General features: G+C 36.6%; 1 protein-coding gene across 2 annotated transcripts in view; it reads left to right on the plus strand.

Annotated features, from left to right (window-relative positions):
* gripap1 (GRIP1 associated protein 1) overlaps positions 1-20,087 on the plus strand; it is a 199,338-nt gene that overhangs the window by 70,073 nt on the left and 109,178 nt on the right. For both annotated transcript variants that reach the window (XM_039773970.1, XM_039773971.1), the window contains 5 exons: positions 4,930-5,025; positions 7,708-7,920; positions 10,635-10,748; positions 18,491-18,568; positions 18,721-18,816. In XM_039773970.1, coding sequence (XP_039629904.1) covers positions 4,930-5,025; positions 7,708-7,920; positions 10,635-10,748; positions 18,491-18,568; positions 18,721-18,816 — 597 coding nt within the window. The remainder of the gene's footprint in view (positions 1-4,929; positions 5,026-7,707; positions 7,921-10,634; positions 10,749-18,490; positions 18,569-18,720; positions 18,817-20,087) is intronic.

The raw sequence follows: 20,087 nt of genomic DNA on the forward strand, positions 1-20,087 counted from the left end.
GCAACTGTTTCCATCATCAAGAGATGAAGTAATGGTTGTACATGAGACACACATTGCCATCACCAGGCAGCTCATCTGTAAATTCTTGGAAGTGGCTTTAGTTCCTTGTTCACTGACTCAAGGAGCTCTAAGTCCTTCCATGCTGTAACCAGGTGCTATGTCTTTCTGTCATCAGAGAGGAGTTGTGACAGAGCCCATTGTTGCTCTAGGGTGTGTGCAACCATTTTTTTGCCTTGTGCCCCATCTGGTTACTCATTCTGTAATCGGACCATGCTCAAGTAATTTTAGTTCCTTTTGTTTTGTTACATTTTCTCTCTAAAGTCACATTTCCACAAACTAAAATAACATTTATAAGCTTTACCAGCACTGAGTATATGGGCTACATTTTTTCGCCATAGTTTCTATCTAAATGTTTTATGTTGGGTTGTCTACAATTTATTTAGGAGAGATGTTGATTTACCTGTGGCCTAGCCAATAATACATTTTGAATAAATAAAATTATCAAGTCTGATACCAGCAAAACTTAATAACAGTCTAGGCCTTGGGGTGCCATCGCCCACAACATCACTCTAAAGACAATAATACACTTCAGGAACAGGACAAAAGGCATGTACGAGTATAGTCTGTGTCCAAAACAATGTTGTCTCGGCTAGTCATTTATTCAGTAGCTTTGATCATAAGCTTTGCATTGTCAATGGTGAAACACCCTAGCCCACCATCACATAAACTCACAGCTATATTCTCTCCACTATGTTCTTCAGAGAAGTAAGGATGACTTTACTAAGTAAAGATGACCTTTAATTCAAAGTCACAGTCTATGAAATTAATTGTCAGACATTTGTAAGGCTTTATTGTCCTGCTTGACCAAAGATGGGTGGTGCATACGATTATGCATACGAAAAATTCTTTTACCTTTTCTAGTACCCATTTGCATCACTGCCCATACATCTCCAGGATTCTCCAGAGTAATGGATACCCATTTTCAGTGAGTCATTTACCAAAACAAGAATACAATCTTGATCCTATGTTAAATCTTTAAGCTGTTTTATAAATGTATGACAGCATTAGGAAATAAAAATTGTTTTGAAATACTACATACCAAAACTAGTATGTAGTCTCTTGTATTATTAAAGAAAACTAGTCTGAATTGAGTAATCTGGTTTGAGAACATTTTTGACTACAAAAAAATGATAAAATTTTTCTGACTGGTAGTCACTTTTGCACATCCATTATGGGAGTTGTTTTTAAAATAATGCATATTTTTTTCATGATAATCTATCTCCCATTTCTTTTTTTTTAAATAAAATCATTTCAAACAACTATGTTAAAATTATATTTGATTTTGATTCATCTCTATAACATTTCTGATCACCAGCTCCAGGTGCTTTACCCTCTTCCTGTTCTTATGATCCATATACCACTTGCTGATTAACTGATATGTGACGTTACTTTAATGTGTATTATTTTAAATTATTCTTCTGGAAATGTATTATACTATATATTGAAAAAGGTATTTTCCATTTTATTAGCAAAGATCAAGATTTTTTGCTGGTGACTAGGGCTGGGCGGTATGACCAAAATTCTATATCACTGTATTTTTTAAAATTATACCAGTTTCACGGTATTCAACTGTATTTTTTCCCCCATGCACGAGTGGATGTTAACCACATTTTGCACTGCACTTACTTCAGTAGACTGGCTAAGAATAACCTTTTGCACGGTCATGAGAATTGTACATTGTACAAAAATTTTTTTTGATGTGCACACAAGTATTAATACAGTTTTGCATGGCCCCATAAAGTGATAGTTTTCAAGGGGGTGGCAGTAATGATGAGAAGGAATCGCATTGCATGACAGTTGCAGTCAAAATATAGAACCTTTTTATAAGGTTTATAATCTGAAATGTAGAAGGCAATTAGTAGCTAACTTTCAGCTTTTGACTTGCGTTATTTACAGTATGATACAATTGGGTCTGTAAATAATAAAGGGATACAGTATTTATTATAGTTTTAAGGGTTGCTGCCTTAATTTCTGATTGTGTTTAGTGTTTCTGTGGAAAATATGATGAGATGGACATTAACACTGCAGCTTTGTGGGTTATGTGTCCTGCATTTCAGTTCCACACCAAGTTGCTGTCATGATACCAGAATTTTAATATTTAATACCAATACCAGTGACATTTCACAGTTTTTGATACCACAGCAACACCTGAAATCCTATTTAACTGCCTTTTACTAAAATTATATGCATTATTAAAGTAAAGAATATTGTGCCTTTTTAACTTGAATATAAAATACATAAATACTAGTATATTTACATATTTGGCTGACACCTTTTCCAAGGAGACTTGTAATATTTGCGATGCAATTGGTTACATTTATTTTTCCATTTAGTGCACAGACGGGTGAAGCAATTTGCTCATGGTCATGCAGTGTCAGTAGGGAGATTTGAACCCACACTGTCAGGGTTTGAATTCCACAGCCTTAACCACTATGCCACACTCCCACATATCTTATGCCTTCACGAATGAAGTAATAAAACACACCTGAGTAATCACAAACACCTGTGTTATGGTAATTGTCACAGTTATTATGGTGCCCTGAAATGGGGAGACCACATATAAAAAGTGTAATTTCTACATAGTTTGACTAAAATGTATGCAAATACCCTTAAATTGAAGTCTGTATTGTGCATTTTGAATCATGTCTGAATTGTTTAATTTGTAATTTTAAACTGTGGAGCAGATGGGGAAATAAAGTAGAAATGTATCATTGTCCAAAACATTCTGGAAGGCACTGTATACACCAGCTATTACTAGTACAGGCAGTCCCCAGGTTACGCACGAGATAGGGACTATAGGTTTGTACTTAAGTTGAATTTGTATGTAAGTCAGAACAGGTACATTATTTTAATAGATGCTATTGTTGACTGACTGTAACCAAGTGCTCTGCCAATGAATGATGGGGTTTCACCTCTTTCTGACCTTTTTATTATTTGTATTTTATTTTCAATGGTGATGGTTTTTCTTTTCTTTACTGTATCACCAGCACTTGCATCAGATTTGTATTTCAGAGACATTCTTGAAGGGTGAAGACAAAAGATTAAGATGAGCTCTTCTGTACAGCACTGTACACGCTATCACAGCAGGAAGGCACCAGTCGTCAACACGTCTGATGTATAGGGTGGTCCAGATCTAATTATGCAATTTTCATTACGCTTTAACTTATTCAGTTTATTACATAGAAAATTACCCGAAAAATCCCGGACCATCGAGAAGTGTGCAAATTGACGACACAAAGAATCTTCTTTGCGCCAAATTGGAATCGTCCCTGCATAAATCAAAGTCATCCAGACAATCTTGATCTGCATAATTAGATCTGGACCACCCTATACTCACAAGAGACAACTTCCTGCTGTGTGCGTAACAGTACAAGCAGGCTTGCTATTGAGAATGAATGGTGGCAGTGAGGGGCGGTTCATCACCAGCCCACCTCACAGTCACCTCCACTACAGTATGCTGCCTGCAGCGTCCACCGCACCACCACCCCCATTCAACAGGCAGCCATCCGAGGCACAGTACAATGCTACCCCCTGCCGCCCCGTTCAGCCACAACCCGGTCACCGCTTGCAGCATTACCAGCCGTCCACCGAGAATGAACGGGCAGACGTGTGGTGGGCGGGCAGTGAAACCGCTGGCCGCTGGGAGCTGCCTGAGGGACACTACACTGCACGAGCAGTGAAATTGCCCCCTCCAGCCTCCGCCAAGCCACCGCTTGCAGCGTCCCCAGGCCGAAGATGACTGAGCAGCAGTTACTGAAGCACATGTGTCACAGCTGCGGCCTCATTCGTATGTCGTAGGTCGGATGTGCATCACCTGGGGACTACCTGTATATGCATTATTATTCATATTTGCATAAATTCTTTAAAACTGCATATGTAAAGTTCTCTATTATGGTTTTTTACATAATCATCATTTAGATAAATTATGCCTTTTGTTTAAGTTTTAAAATTTACAGTATATTTAAAATTTAATTGAAAGGTGGCAAAAAATTTTTAAGAATCTTTTTTTTTTTTATTAAAAGCAAGGAAGGAATATACAGTTTTAATGCATTATTTTAGCCACAGAAACAGTGCAATTGTGTGTGTGTGTATGTGTGTTTTTTTTCCCATCTTCAAAGTAGTCACATTGCTGAAATTATTAGGGTGTTTCAAACAGTTATGTCAAAATCGTGGGTATTTTGCAATAATTCAATATGTTCTGAAATGACCAAAATCTGTCTATCACTTAAATACTGTTTTTATGAAAAACATTTTGCCGACTGTCAACGAAACACATCACATTCTGACATAAGAATTTTAATCTACCAACCTGGCTCTGTTAATTGTGCTAGTTCAGAGTTTATATTGAAAACAAATTTAACTTTAATAAATTATTTTAAATTTGACTTTAGATATATTTTAAATACAGTTCATAGAGTTTTTCATTTTATAGAGCATGGATAATTGTATTGGTTGTATGTTAAGGGAACCAAAACAACCTTTTTTGAATTACAAATTATAACTGTATTTAGTGTCATATCTGGAGGAAAACTCTTTTGATTACATCACTTAGTTGTATTGTGTTTTGGTACTGAAAATGTGTCTTTCGTTGCCGTCAACTTTTTACAAGCAAACAAGTTCCAAGGGAGTGGCAACCTGTTGCATATTTATTCGCAAATGTGAATAATAATGGCACTGTAGAGTAATGCTATAAACAATGCTGCTGTGTATTCCGAGGCTGTATCTGAAAAGAGATTGATTCGCTAAAGGAATTAAACTTAAAAAATAAATCACCCTATTATGGTTTTAGGGACATTTTGTTCTTAATAAAAAGGACATTTTATACGGTAAGGCAGGTGTTGATTTTTATTTTTTTTATTTTTTGTATAGGAAGCACATCATGCAAATGGTCGTCTTTTAGAACAACTGACAGAGTTGGGACAAGAGAGAGATTCTCTTCAACAAGAATTGGAGGAGAGCCGCAAGGTATATTCTGAAACCAAATGCCCAGAACACGTGTGGACTATTTTTTTCCTTAAATGACAATTTAACTTTTTAAATATGTTTCAGCTGAAAATAATATAATGGGTTAATTTTTTTTGTGGTCTCATATCAAAAGAAAACCTTTTCAGACTGTGTGGTGTAACTGGCATTTTTCCTAAGGCACTCTAACCTTAATAATATTACTATTATTAACGCAGTTCTAGGGTATTATATCATTTTAGCCATTATAGATGTAGTGAGAAGTCGAGCAAAATGACACCTTTCATTGACTAACTAAATAGATTACAATATGCAAGCTTTCGATGTAACTCAGGCCTCTTCTTCAGGCAAGATCCCTCGAAAGCTTGCATATTGTAATCTTTTTAGTTCGCCAATAAAATTTGTAATTTTGCTTGACTTTTCTTTATTATTAACACATTAATATTAAGTATTGAGTCTTTATTTTTCAAGGAATAAGACTATTACCATTAATCAGGCTTTTGTAAAGTATACATCTTTATAAGAATTAGCAAGTTTAATATGTAATATATTATTTTATACACACTCTTTCATGTTAAAAACCTTGTGCCTTTTATACTGTGTAAGTTTTACAGGTCAGTCATTTTTGTGCTGTTTCAAAGTTTATCATGAGAACAAATTGAACTTTGGCAAACTGTTTTAAATTTGACTTTAGATGTATTTTAAATACAGGTTTATAGGGTTGGCTTTTTATAGAGTTTGTTGATATCATTAAGCCTCAAATTTTTTTTATTACTGAGAGATGGAACTGTGTAGGTCTTGAATTAATAAGGTCTCCTTAAAGTTCATTGAGAACTAATATAAGTAAATTAGATTATAAAATGAAGTTTCCCAGTTGTCAAAAGAAAAAAGCTTGGGAGAGTTCCATTGAGTGGTAAATAATATAACCGGCAGAATGCCATTGCAGAGCGCTTGATGTTGGTAAGAGGTGTGGAAAAGCACTAAAAGCTCCAAAGTAGATTTTAGGAGAGTGTTTCTAAAAACTGTGTTCTGAGGTACCTTGCTGCATTTCTTTGAGCCATCAGTCATAATGCCTTGTATCAGCTGTAGCTACTGGAAAAATTTGTGGTGATTAGTATATAGGCAGAATTTAACCCATCACTGATTACATTTCTTGCCACGCCGATCAGAGCTTCTCCAAGTCAGTAAGCAGAGGTCCCACTATCTGATGATAGTAAATAAATGGTTGTCATTTGAGGCACACAATGTTGTATTTGTCACCATGCATCTAGTTATTACTAAGGTAATAATTACTATATTACCTTTCAGACATACTTGGACTTTTGAAAAAGTTTAACCTATCACTTCAGGAAACATATAAAACAATATTGACAGTTCTAATAAAGTAGAACGCCTAAAAAGAAAATTAAACTTTGGATACAAAGAATTGAAAATAATTTCTTTGATAACTTCAAAACTTAACTGACCAAATGAATAAGGCAAAAAAGTGAAATGAAGTTTACAATTTTAACCAACTAACACTTAGTGTGATCAATAATAACAAAAAGTCATTGGGTGAATTTGAAGGCTGTTTTTCTGAAAGTTAGGACTCGAGGTTTGTTCTTTTTATTGTGGATTCTGAATCCATTTCATTTCATTGAACAAGTAAAGAATTATCTATTAACAAAGAATTGTGGGACAACCTTTAAGAGGTATCTGGATGAGGTATCGGAACAGATTAGCGATTATTATTAACTATTAGCTAAATAAATAAGCTTGATGGACTTATTGGTCTCCACTCATCTGTCAATTTCTTATTTTCTTATAAAAGGTACATTGGATGATTTTTCCTGAAATGTTATGTTAAAAAAAAAAAACTTGAAAGACCAGTTTACTTCTTTATAAGTAAAACAAAAAAAAAACATAGTGAATGTGGATATTTAAGTCAATAAGCATTTAGGATTCTACTCCAGTTTGCTTCTACATTTTTATATGAAAGTACATTTTTGTCTGTCACTGCAAATAAAACAATATATCAAAATAGGCTAAATACTGTATAACATCTATATTAAGGTTATCTATAAACTTTACACAAGACTTGGGTTTACAGTGCCAGCATATCCTTTTCATTTGCATTTACATTTCATTCCTGAAACAGTTTATTTATTACATCTTTTTTTCATCAATATATACTGTATATGCATATATTATAAAATTTTCTTTTTAAGGTGTTTTATCCCATGTTATTAATGCTCTATATTTTGTAAGGTGTGCAGAATTAAAAGTTAATTTTGTAAAGGCTACAAATATGGCATCTTTAAGTATGAAAAAACCAAACTGTTAATAGCAATAAACTCTTGCTTTACACATAGGGTATTTATGTTATCTATCTACCAATCTGTTTAATTCGCTCAATGTTTATAAACTGTTAATAATTACTTATAATGGAACCTTATAATGATTGCAGTTTTTTTTTTAAATAAACTTAACAGTGAGGTTGGTGGTGCAGGAAAAAAATTAAATCATCATGTATTAACATGAGAAATAACCAACTTTTATGTAGCTGTGAAGAACTATATTATTTAAACTGGACGCTCAACTAAAATTAAAACAATATTGACTCTAAATTAATGTACAGTTGCTTTTAATAAATCATTATTTCTTGCCAAAAATGTTTTATTTTTTTGGTCTTTTATGCATTTTTAGACAGCAGACAAGCGAAAGTCAATGCTTGATGAGATGGCAATTGAGATGGCACAGGAAAAATCTTTTCATAAGGAAGAGCTGAGCAATGTGCGCCTGCAGCATGAAAAAGAAGTGCTAAGTATCCGGGCAAAATATGAGAGGGAATTGAGGGAGCTGCATGAGGAGAAACACAGGGCCATGGATGAAGTCAAAACCCAGCTTAATGAGGAAAGGGTAATTGAACTCTGCATTAAAGTATAAGAGAAAACATGATGAAGAGAAGTACAGTATTGTTAAACGGGGAAATGAAATCCTACATGTGAGAATTGAATGACTGATACATGTTAGTTTTTATATTTCTCTTGAACTGTACTATTCTGGTTCATTGTAACTATAAATTATGATAACAATAGGCAAGCTTTGTTGGTTTTTGGCCGGCAAATTATGTAACTTTTTTAGTAAATAGCTGGGTGACCAGATGCCACAGTGGATAACCCAACTGCCCCATGGTCCCAGAGAAGTGAGTTTGCAGTCTCTTCCTGTGTTTGTTTGAGTTTTCTTCTGGATATACTTTTTTCCTCCCTTTTTCTTGTTCATGCTAGGTTAATTGTTAATTTAAAGTGGCTGAGTTGAAGTAAGGGTAAATATGTGCAGGATGTTTTTCTCTTTTTGTTCAGTACAGCCAGATTACAGTAAACATTTTTGAGGCAGAACCAGAATGTATGGTTTTATTATCTGAGTAGAAGAAGATTAACTTGCTTGTACAAATATGTGATTTAGAACTTTCTTCAAGAGATTATTCATTAGTTATATGCCTGTTAAATCTGTTTTCATGAACAGTTAAACATGGTCTAGGCTCATGGTTTGCTAAGAATGTTGATTCCTGAAATAAGGCTTCAATGCTTTGTGAGCATTGGTCCAAACACCACCAAACAAACACCGGCACTTTATAAAACACACGTTTATTTAAGCATAGTCCCATACAATACACAGTGCTCCGAACTAAACACCATTAACACGGGCCTTCCTCTCAAATGTCCGTGGGCCACCTTTCCTCTCCTCACGGGAGCTTCATCCTGCTCCCGACTCTAGCTTCCCGACTTTTGGAAGGAGAACCCTTTTATTTCTAGCTGGATGTACCCCAGGTGCTTGATGATGTTCTTCCGGCAGCACTTCCTGGTGTGGCGGAAGTGCTGCCCTTGCACCCGGAAGCACTCCGGGCACCCCTGGAAGGTCTTCCCTTCACCTTCCCAGGTGTGGTGGAAGTGTCGATCTCCCAGGCTCCCTGACGCCTGGGGCGCCCCCTGGCGGTGGCCAAAAGCCCCAGTGGGTTTAAGCCTCCTTGCTATGTCCCCGTGGTCCTCTCATCATCAAGGGCAATGCCCCCTCGTGGCCTGGGGTACGTATAGACCACCTCCTGGTCCTTCCAGGCATCCCGGCTGGGTCTAACCCCCAGGCTCCTGTGACAGCATCTAATGTTTGAAGGTAAATTTTGAGGTAATAAATTCAACCTGGGAGAAATTTACAAAGCATTTCATCAATGGGGATGAAACCTAGATACATCTTAATGACCCAGAGTCTAACCATCAGTCAAACAACTGAAGCATGTGGATTTTCTGACACAATTGAAACTCAAGGTCCAAATGAGATCATGTGCACATTTTTTTTTTTTTTTTGTTGCTGAAGGTGCCATGTGTATTATTTACATGCCTCGAAAGCTTCTTATATCTGATCTGTATTAAACGTCTTTGCTATGGCATTTGTGGCAGTCAGTAGAAGGAAAGAAATGAGAAAAGCTTTGGACCACCCTGATTTATAGTAAAGCAGTGGGTTACAAAGGCAGATCTGCACTGGTCTGGATTTGAAGAAAAAAAAACATGCCTACCGGTTTTTCTTGACCTGTTAAAGTGACTGACTTGCATCTGTCCCTCGATCTGAAGTGATTCCTTTGTGGAACTCACTATGTCATTGATAAAGAATCTCTGGTCAACTAGAGGACATTGGTTGCACAGAAAAGAAAAGTTTTATCTGAATTGTATTGGAAAGCTTTGATAATGTTAAAAATGTTATTTTATTTTAACTGTTATTTCATCACGTAATTGCTGTATAGAAAAAATGTTTTGTATGTTCCGTAGCAACTGACTCCTCTTATCAGCCCTTTTAACTATGTAGATCTGCTTCCTAAGTTGTAAGCATGTTTAAGTCATATAAGTTGTGGATGCATTTCACATTGGTTACATCTGTGGGCATCCAGAGGAGCAGCTTCAGCGACAGACTGCTGTCACTGTCCTGCTGCACAATGTTATTGACTGCTATACCTGCCTTTGCACTCTCCACCTTACATTTTTTAACTTGCACTGCATTTTTATTAAGATTGTTTTTATCGGTATGCTGCTGCTGGAGTAAGTGAATTTCGTCTTGGGGATTAATAAAGATTATCTATCTCTCAAAAAGATCATAATGTACATTCAGATTGAAATATTTCTTTTTAAAACATACAGAAGGGCAGAATAAACACAAAGTAATAAGGCTTGAGTATTTTATTCTTTTTATGGCACAGAGAGAAAGTGTTCCAAAGATTTGTAACATGTTTAGACATAGTTTTAGATGCATTTCAGAGAAGCTTGTACAGATTATTCATAAAATATGAACATAATTATTTAAAAAAAAAATCTTTTATTTAGGATGTTACAAAATTTAGCTGTTACGTACTCTGCCTTCTCACTTTGTTATTGAAAAGCGTTATTTTATCAGTATGCTGCTGCTGGAGTATGTGATTTATCAGTATGCTGCTGCTGGAGTATGTGAATTTCCCCTTGGGATTAATAAAGCATTTGTTTGTCTGTCTGTCTGTCTATCTATTCTTGAGTTTATATTGGGATGTACATAAATGGACCATGTCCAAAGTATAAAGCAGATTCATTAATGAATGATTTTTTTTGTTTCAGACAAAAATTCAAAAGCTAGAGGGTTTGCAGCATATAGTAGATGAACTCCAGCAACAGATTCAGTCAATGGAGAGTACAAAAGGTTGGTTTGAGCGAAGGCTGAAAGAAGCAGAGGTAAATCCAGTTTACATTTCCCAATGCATAGTTACTGTAACAACCATGTTTTCGTTAATAAAAACCTATCTGTCACACATCTTGCAAAGATAATATCAGTCTTTAGAGGACATGTCTAATGATCACACCATGCTTGAATTCTTTTAGTACTTGTACATTTTGCTTTGAAATATTTTTATGATAAAAATCAATTATAAAGTTAATCTGAATATTTCTGTACTGCTGCATCAAAAACTAAATAAGTGAGTTGAAACCAGGCTCTGCAAAAAAAAAAAAAAAGTTTAGAAAGATTGGATTGTCTTGTCTTTTAGGTAGCAGTTCCAGTGCTCTCCACCATGTGTCATTGTGTACTAAATAAACTATGCAGTAGCTATTCTAATGTCTTTCCCATTCATGAAAAATACAGGAGTAATTTGTGCCAAAAAAAAAATCTCTTCTAGCTATTTCCAAAGCCTTGTCAAATTTACTCATAAAGTTTACATTGATGTAGCATTCCTGTAAGTGCCCAAAAGCACTTAGGAGAGCATCATCAATTGCTCTAAAGTCACCTTCAGCAGGACTTTGATTTTGTTTCTTGTGGATAATCATTTTGCAGCTGATCCAGGGTTTCAATAATGATCTTATAGATCTTTGTGCTCTTAACTTTAGTTCATCAGGCATATATCTTAAAAGATGCTATTGTATTCTTGTCCATGATGCACCTTAGAGAACACATACATTTTTGAAGCCTTTTCTGTATTCAGTAGAGAATTCCCTGCATTTGTGTTTATATAAAAAAAAAAAAAAAACTCAGTTTTGAATGAATGCAGAAGTTTCACCTTTTAATTGAAGCCTGTTCATTAACCAGTGAAAATGCACACTCACTGTCTTTTATCATATTATTGTTATTAGGAACATGTGTACACTTCCTTATCCTTGCAGTTATCTAATCAGCCAATCATGTAGTAGCTGTGCAATGCATACAGTCATGCAGATACATTTCAGAAGCTTCATCACATCAAGCACCAAAATACGGGGGAAACAAATGTGATCTTACTAATTTCGACTATGACTTGATTGCCATGGTGCCGGACATACTGATTTGAGTATTTCTGTATCTGCTGTCTGTTTCATGCATAACATAGAGTTTACTTAGAATGCTTTGGCAAACAAAAATCATTCAGTAAGTGGCAGTTATTGAGAGAGGTCTGAGGATAATGGCCAGACTGGTTTGTGCTGACAGAAAAGCTACAGTAACTCCGGTAACCCCTCTGTACAAGTGTGATGTGCAGAAAGGCACATCAGAATGTACAACATGTCGAATTTTGAAGCAGATGGGCTATAGCAGCAGAAGACCAAGTTGGGTTCTGCTCCAGTCAACCAAGAATAGAAAGCCAAGGCTGCAGATGGCACAGGCTAACCAAAAGTGGACATTTGGAAGACTGAAGAATTGTAGCATGGTCTGATGAAACTTGATCTGTGCTGAGGCACACAGATGGCAGGATCAGACTTTGGCACCAACAGCATCAATCAATGCCCCCAGTCTGCCTTATGTCAAATGGTCCAAACATGTAGTGATGGTATAATAGTGCGGCGAATGTTTCTTGGCACAGTTTAGGCTCATTAACACCAGTTAATCATTGCTTGAATGCCACAGCCTATTTGAATATTGTTGCTGACAATGTGCATCCTTTTAATGATCACAATTTACTCATCTTCCAATTACTATTTCCAGCAACTGATGCACCATTTCACAAAGCAAAAAGTCCTCTAAAACTGGTTTCATGAACATGATAAGTAGGGCTGCAACGATTTAGTCGGCGTAATCGACGATGTAGACTACAAAAAATTGTCAACACGGAATTTTTTATTGTTGATGCATCATAAACAGAACCTTCAATAGAGGCTCCAGCCACAAGGAACCACATTGGTTTTTGTAACTACAATGCACAACATGAACGTCTGGGGGCAGTCCTACCAACGAAGAAGAACGTCTGAGGAGAAGAAGGATGTAGAGGAAAATAAACATGGTTGCAATGGTGAATTGGGGGAAGGAGATGGGGAACGCGGTCATTGATTACAACCGCAAGAAGGTATGCGAACGAATATGAATAATGTTGCATCCGTGCCACAATGTTTTCCGAAATGTACTATAAGGTCATAAAATGAATAATTCCAAATATCATATATACCTATGTCTCTGTTTTTTTGTCAGTGCGGCTTTAACATCACGGGCTATAAGGCACATACTAATTCAGCGTAAGCAGGAACACTCAATAAAATAAAAAATAAAAAAATCAAGTGACAATGAGATACGAATAAGGCAGATTTGCCAGCGTTTTGTGTGTCAGCTTTTATCCATCCAGATCAGAGAATTTCCAGTTAGATTGTCTCAAAAAATCACTCACATCTACAGTTATTCCCAGCTGCATATAAAAGGTAACAGTGTCAGATCTCTGGGGGGCGGTAGTATGTAGCATGATCGTGACTGACAGAATAAAAGTGAAAAAAAAATGTTAACTTTTACAAGTACTACACAGTTAATACAGTGGCTGTTACAGACACAAATCAAATGTATGTGTTTATTGTATAATCTATACTAATAAAAGGCAAAGCCCTCACTCACTCACTCACTCACTCATCACTAATTCTCCAACTTCCTGTGTAGGTAGAAGGCTGAAATTTGGCAAGCTCATTCCTTACAGCTTACTTACAAAAGCTGGGCAGGTTTCATTTCGAAATTCTACGCCTAATGGTCATAACTGGAAGGTATTTTTCTCCATTAACTGTAATGGAGTTGAGCTGGAAAGACGTGGGGGACGGAGTTTCGTGTGACATCATCACGCCTCCCACGTAATCACGTGAACTGACTGTCAACGCAGTACGTAGAAAACCAGGAAGACCTCCAAAAAGTGCTTAAGAAAACATGCATTATATAATTGAGAAGGCAGCGAAACAATAAGAAGCGAGCGAGTGACATATACTACCATATTCATGAGTGCTGCTACCTCGGAAAGAAAGCAAGGTGTAAACCTAAACTTTAAATTAAGTTCATAGACAGGCTACCGCTGGCGTTTCACATGCCCACAGGTAATGCGGGATACCAGTTTAATGAGAGGACGCAGGATATAAACGAGTTTTGATCACTTTGTAACTAAGTTAAAATTGTAGGTGAAGGGGTGTGCTTATGCAAATTCGAGACTGTGTTTGTGGGGATTGACAGTTAAGGCGGGTGGGGAGTCACGTCATCATCTCCCTCCCATTTACCTCATTTCGCTCTGAGCTGAGCTCATGGCTAACGCCGTCTTCGAAGCAACTTCGTCACACTGCCACCAAATACTCACAGAAAAATCCACAAGTTAATACACACGCTGTCTCTAGAGTTTCTCCACACTGAATCCTCCAGGCACTACTTACAAAAGGTTACATTGACAATCGTGTTACGTTATTTTTAAAATCTTTCCTTTTCTTAGCACAAGCACAGCTGAGAAGCTTGATGCATGTGCTCCATAACGTTAAAAATAATGCATTTAATCACACTTTGCATTACAAGCAAAGGGAGCTTTTGTCAATGCATGATTTCCTGGTACACGATTACATTGATCAGCGCATCCCGATTCATTTTACCCTCGCACCACCTTAGTTTGAGAAGAAGTATGAAAAATATGAGGTTAACACAGAAAAACAGATCACCAATTCAAGCTTTATGAATAATCGATTCGCCATCAATAATTGTTTTGGTAAAGCCATCCTCCTTCCATTTTATAATTTTTCCGCCACTAGCCATGATTAAATGAACGGTAAAAAGTAAGAGCAAGCGAGGTGACTTATTTAGGCAGGAATATATATGACAGCAACACTCATGACAATGTCAATCATGTTACGTTATTATTAAAATGTTTCCTTTTCTTTTCATTACTTCTTTAACACACTACTTCTCCGCTGAGGGCTGGTATTTTGCTATATATATAATATATGAATTACCTCCAAAGAGCGCTGAGACTTTTGATATCATGAACGTGTGTACAAAAGGGGTCTCCTGCCCAGCAAAAGTCGAGCAGCCAGCGCGCGTGCATAGCTGTGCCGGCCTTTGAGACGCTGACTGCGCTTCTGCCTTAAGTCAAAGTGAGCACTTTTAATTTTTTTCTTCCTCCCCCTGCGCTATAGCCCAGACAAGTGCAAACACGGGACCCCTTTTCTACACCACGGCAAAATAATATTAAGGCGATTCACACTTTCTTTGCACGTATACGATTATGAGGTCCTCAGCTCGGATTATGAAGACACGCACACGAGTGGAGGACTGACAGTGCCATCACAGCCGATTAATGGCGGGACGTCTCACCAGTCTACACAAGACCCACCGCGACTGTCCCAAAAGGCGATCATAACGTCAGCGAACACATCTCTATACTATATAAAAGAAAAAGGCAACTTTCCTTTCTTTACACCTTTTTCCTTTTATCCCAAACCAAAGCCTTTCTCTCTTAACACTGCAGAGGACACAAAATAATTTTCTTTAATTGCCGGTAAGGCACATTACCAGAGGCACAAATTTGAACGTTCACATAGAAAATGTAATTTCTATACCACAGCCATCGTGTAGCACCTTTCAAAAGGGATCTACTACCGAGAGATGATCCATATACATTTTAGCTGCTGTTAGTTACTTACCTGTTGTGTTACAGTCTCCAGTAGTGCTCAAAGTACCTGTACTTCTTAAAACGTTAATGTTTTACTGTTTAATAACTTATAGACTATATTTTATTATTTTTTCCTTGCACTCAGTGACCAAAGCTATACACACACATATAGACACATACAAACATACACACAAGTATATATATATATATATATATATATATATATATATATATATATATATATATATATATATATATATATATATATATATATACATATATGGACAAAATTGTTGGTACCCTTCAGTCAATGAAAGAAAAACTCAAAATGGTCACAGAAATAACTTTAATCTGACAAAAGTAATAATAAATAAAAATTCTATGAAATTTAACCAATGAAAGTCAGACATTGATTTTCAACCATGCTTCAACAGAATTATTTAAAAAATAAACTCATGAAACAGGCCTGGACAAAAATGATGGTACCCCTAGAAAAGACTGAAAATAATGTGACCAAAGGGACATGTTAATCCAAGGTGTGTCCACTAATTAGCATCACAGGTGTCTACAATCTTGTAATCAGTCAGTGGACCTATATATAGGGCTCCAGGTAGTCACTGTGTTGTTTGGTGACATGGTGTGTACCACACTCAACATGGACCAGAGGAAGCGAAGGAAAGAGTTGTCTCAGGAGATTAGAAAGAAAATTATAGACAAGCATGTCAAAGGTAAAGGCTATAAGACCATCTCAAGCAGCTTGATGTTCCTGTGACTACAGTTGCACATATTATTCAGAAATTTAAGATCCATGGGACTGTAGCCAACCTCCTGGACGTGGCGCAGGAGGAAAATTGATGACAAATCAAAGAGACGGATAATACGAATGGTAACAAAAGAGCCCAGAAAAACTTCTAAAGAGATCCAAGGTGAACTTCAAGCTCAAGGAACATCAGTGTCAGATCGCACCATCCGTCGTTGTTTGAGCCAAAGTGGACTTCATGGGAGACGACCAAGGAGGACACCATTGTTGAAAACAAATCATAAAAAAGCCAGACTGGAATTTGCCAAACTACATGTGGACAAGCCACAAAGATTCTGGGAGAATGTCCTATGGACAGATGAGACAAAAATTGAACTTTTTGCCAAGGCACATCAGCTCTATGTTCACAGACGGAAAAATGAAGCATATCAAGAAAAGAACACTGTCCCTTCTGTGAAACATGGAGGAGGCTCTGTTATGTTCTGGGGCTGCTTTGCTGCATCTGGCACAGGGTGTCTTGAATCTGTGCAGGGTACAATGAAATCTCAAGACTATCAAGGGATTCTAGAGAGAAATGTGCTGGCCAGTGTCAGAAAGCTTGGTCTCAGTCGCAGGTCATGGGTCTTGCAACAGGACAATGACCCAAAACACACAGCTAAAACACCCAAGAATGGCTAAGAGGAAAACATTGGACTATTCTAAAGTGGCCTTCTATGAGCCCTGACCTCAATCCTATTGAGCATCTTTGGAAAGAGCTGAAACATGCCGTCTGGAAAAGGCACCCTTCAAACCTGAGACAACTGGAGCAGTTTGCTCATGAGGAGTGGGCCAAAATACCTGCTGAGAAGTGCAGAAGTCTCATTGACAGTTACAGGAATCGTTTGATTGCAGTGATTGCCTCAAAAGGTTGTGCAACAAAATATTAAGTTAGGGGTACCATCATTTTGTCCAGGCCTGTTTCATGAGTTTATTTTTTAAATAATTCTGTTGAAGCATGGTTGAAAATCAATGTCTGACTTTCATTGGTTAAATTTCATAGAATTTTTATTTATTATTACTTTTGTCAGATTAAAGTTATTTCTGTGACCATTTTGAGTTTTTCTTTTATTGACTGAAGGGTACCAACAATTTTGTCCACGTGTGTAGATATGAGAACAATAGATATAGATATATAGATATATATAGATAGATATGAGAACAACACTCATATCAATGACAAAACAATTACATTAACAATCATGTTACGTTATTTTTAAAATTTTTGCCTTGGTATTCTGCTAGTATTAACAATAAGAGCAACTCACTACTCAAAACGGTAAATATACGAGGCAGTCAGGATCGAACTGGGGAACTCTTGATTATAAGTCAGCAATTCCTACTGCTACGCCACGGAAGCTATTGTATCATCCTTCAACCTTTTGTGAAAGTGTTTATTTGATCTTTGCACTTCAGGCTTTACACATTATATAGTTTATGTCTACATTTTGTCATTTATTACTAAAATATAAAAAATGTTTCAGTTTTAACTATGTATTTTTTGGTTAAGTTAAATGCACTTTTTTTTGTTTAAAGACTACGTGCACTTTAGTTTGTATTGTTTAATGTATTTCTTTTTTGTAGTGATGGTCACACCAATATAAGAACATCTGATTATTTTCAAATTCATATGTTTCACTGGTTGTTATTTTAATTTGATTATTATTAATTTTAATCGTGTTAATGCAGAGACATCAGGGTGACACTCACAGGTTGACAGGTGTGACCAGATGAGGTAAGACATGTACTGGAGCCCAGAACAGGATGTGCAACCACAGGTCGCAGGCATCAAAATAGTCAGGCATAAAATAATCGTGACTAATCAAAAAATTAAATTGAACGATTAGTTGACTACCAAAATAATCATTAGTTGCAGCCCTACTTGATAGTGGCCTTCCCAGTCACTGGATCACTATTAGAGCAGTTTTGGGATGTGGTAGAATGGGAGATTCACAGTATTAATGTGTATCTGTAAAATCTGCTGAAGCTACATGATGCAGTCATGTTAACATGACCAGAATGTCAAAAAAGAATGTTTTCAACATCTTGTGGAATCTGTGCCACAAAGGACATAGACTGCTTTGAAAGCAAAAGTAGGCCCTACCCAGTGTTAGTATAGAGTTATTCATTGCTCAGTTAGTGTAAACCTTAAATTTCTGTTGGAGTCATTACCTCATTCTTATTTAAGAATTAAAATAATTCAGGCAGTTTTTTAAAAATTTGGTGTTAAATGTCATTTCTTTTCAAAAGTGTATAATTAACTTATAGTAACTGATCATGCAAATCTTTTTTTGAATAATGTATTTCTTTTGTGATTTTTATAGGAGACTATTGAGAAAAACTTGCTGGAGTACCAGGATGAAGTTAAAAAACTACAGGCTGGTCACAATGAAGACCTGCAGGTATTGAAGGAAATGTCCTTTCAAAATTAGGTCTCTGCACAGCTGAACCATTCAATGTAGAAGTATTTTGGATTTACCCAATGCAATAAAAGGTTATGGGTCTTATTTCCATTTTTTAACATGTGATTATTTCTTTTTTCTTTGTTTTAAAGAGGAAAGAAGATGAAAAAGAGAGCATCAAACAGACACTGGCAGTCATGGAGCATGAGCGGGATGCACATGCTTCTGCTATTGTCAGCTTAAAGCAGGTGTGTGCAAGTCTTTTATAACAACTAGTGGTTGTTGAATAGAAGTGCAACCATCACACAGATAAATTCTAGTCTAGGGGATTGACAAATATGGGGTCTAAGCATTCTTTCTGTGCATGTATGTGTTTTCTGTTAATAGTTCATAGAGGTGCAATTATTTTAATTGCAAATCTAGGTTGGCCCATTCAAATGTGGTTTGATGGAATCACGGTTATTCTAGGTAATAAAAACTAAAATCAAAACTGAAACTGTTAATAAAAAACATTTTCTTAAACTGAATTAAAATAATTAACAAAACCTTAATGAAAAACTAAAGCTAAACAAAACTATTAAAGTGGCTGAAAAGACTAACTGAAATAAAGTAACAATTTACTATATTTACACAGTGGCTAACCTTGGCTACAGGGGTTCTGAAATTAATCAAAATATATTAAGAATTTCATATTTGGTCTTTGAATAAATATTCCTGCCATTATTCATTAACACTTGTAACTTTATCTCTAAAACAAAAATTCATCTACCGTGAGTCGCCCTCATATATTCATGCAGTGAACGGTGGGTGTTGACACAGCATTTGCAGTGACAGAGCAAGCTGAATATGGGCGCATAAAGCATGTGATGAAAGAAGCAATTTACTGTGTGATAACTGATAATTCTTCGGTAGCTGATAGTGATAGCATGATGGATACTGTTTCAAGTTTTAGTAAAGCATACCAAGGTGATGGTTTTGCTTGTAATGTGCTCTGCAACTTGCAAAGCTGCTGTTCACTGGATCTCCAGGGCTCATGAGAGAAATATTAGGTACAAATAATCCCCTACAGAGTTCCAGACTGTTCTTAAATGATGGCATGTTAGCTGTAATTCTGACTGAGCCATACATACAGTATGTACACAGCAACTAATAAACAGCAGCACACACTAAGCCATAAATGTCAAACTCAGGCCCACAGGCCAAATCTGGCCAGCAGTGTAATTATATTTGGCCTGCGAGAAAATACTAAATGTCTACTCGAGCTGGCCCGCTGGTAGACAGAGTATGCACCGCTAATACTACAAATCCCAGAATGCTCTGCTGGTATGTTAGCGCATCAATTAGGACCCACAAGCGCCCCCTCCTCTGTTAACATTCATTAGCGACCTCATGCTACCAGTCACATTGGGCCACCCCTCCCAAAAATGGCCAAACGAAAGGTGGAAAACAGAAGCTTTCTAGAAAAGTGTGAAGCAGAATATCTGTTCAGAAATGTAAAGGACAGACCTGTTTGTCTTTT

The sequence above is a fragment of the Polypterus senegalus genome, chromosome 13 (assembly GCF_016835505.1).
Source record: "Polypterus senegalus isolate Bchr_013 chromosome 13, ASM1683550v1, whole genome shotgun sequence".
In the NCBI taxonomy this organism is placed as follows: Eukaryota; Metazoa; Chordata; class Cladistia; order Polypteriformes; family Polypteridae; genus Polypterus; species Polypterus senegalus.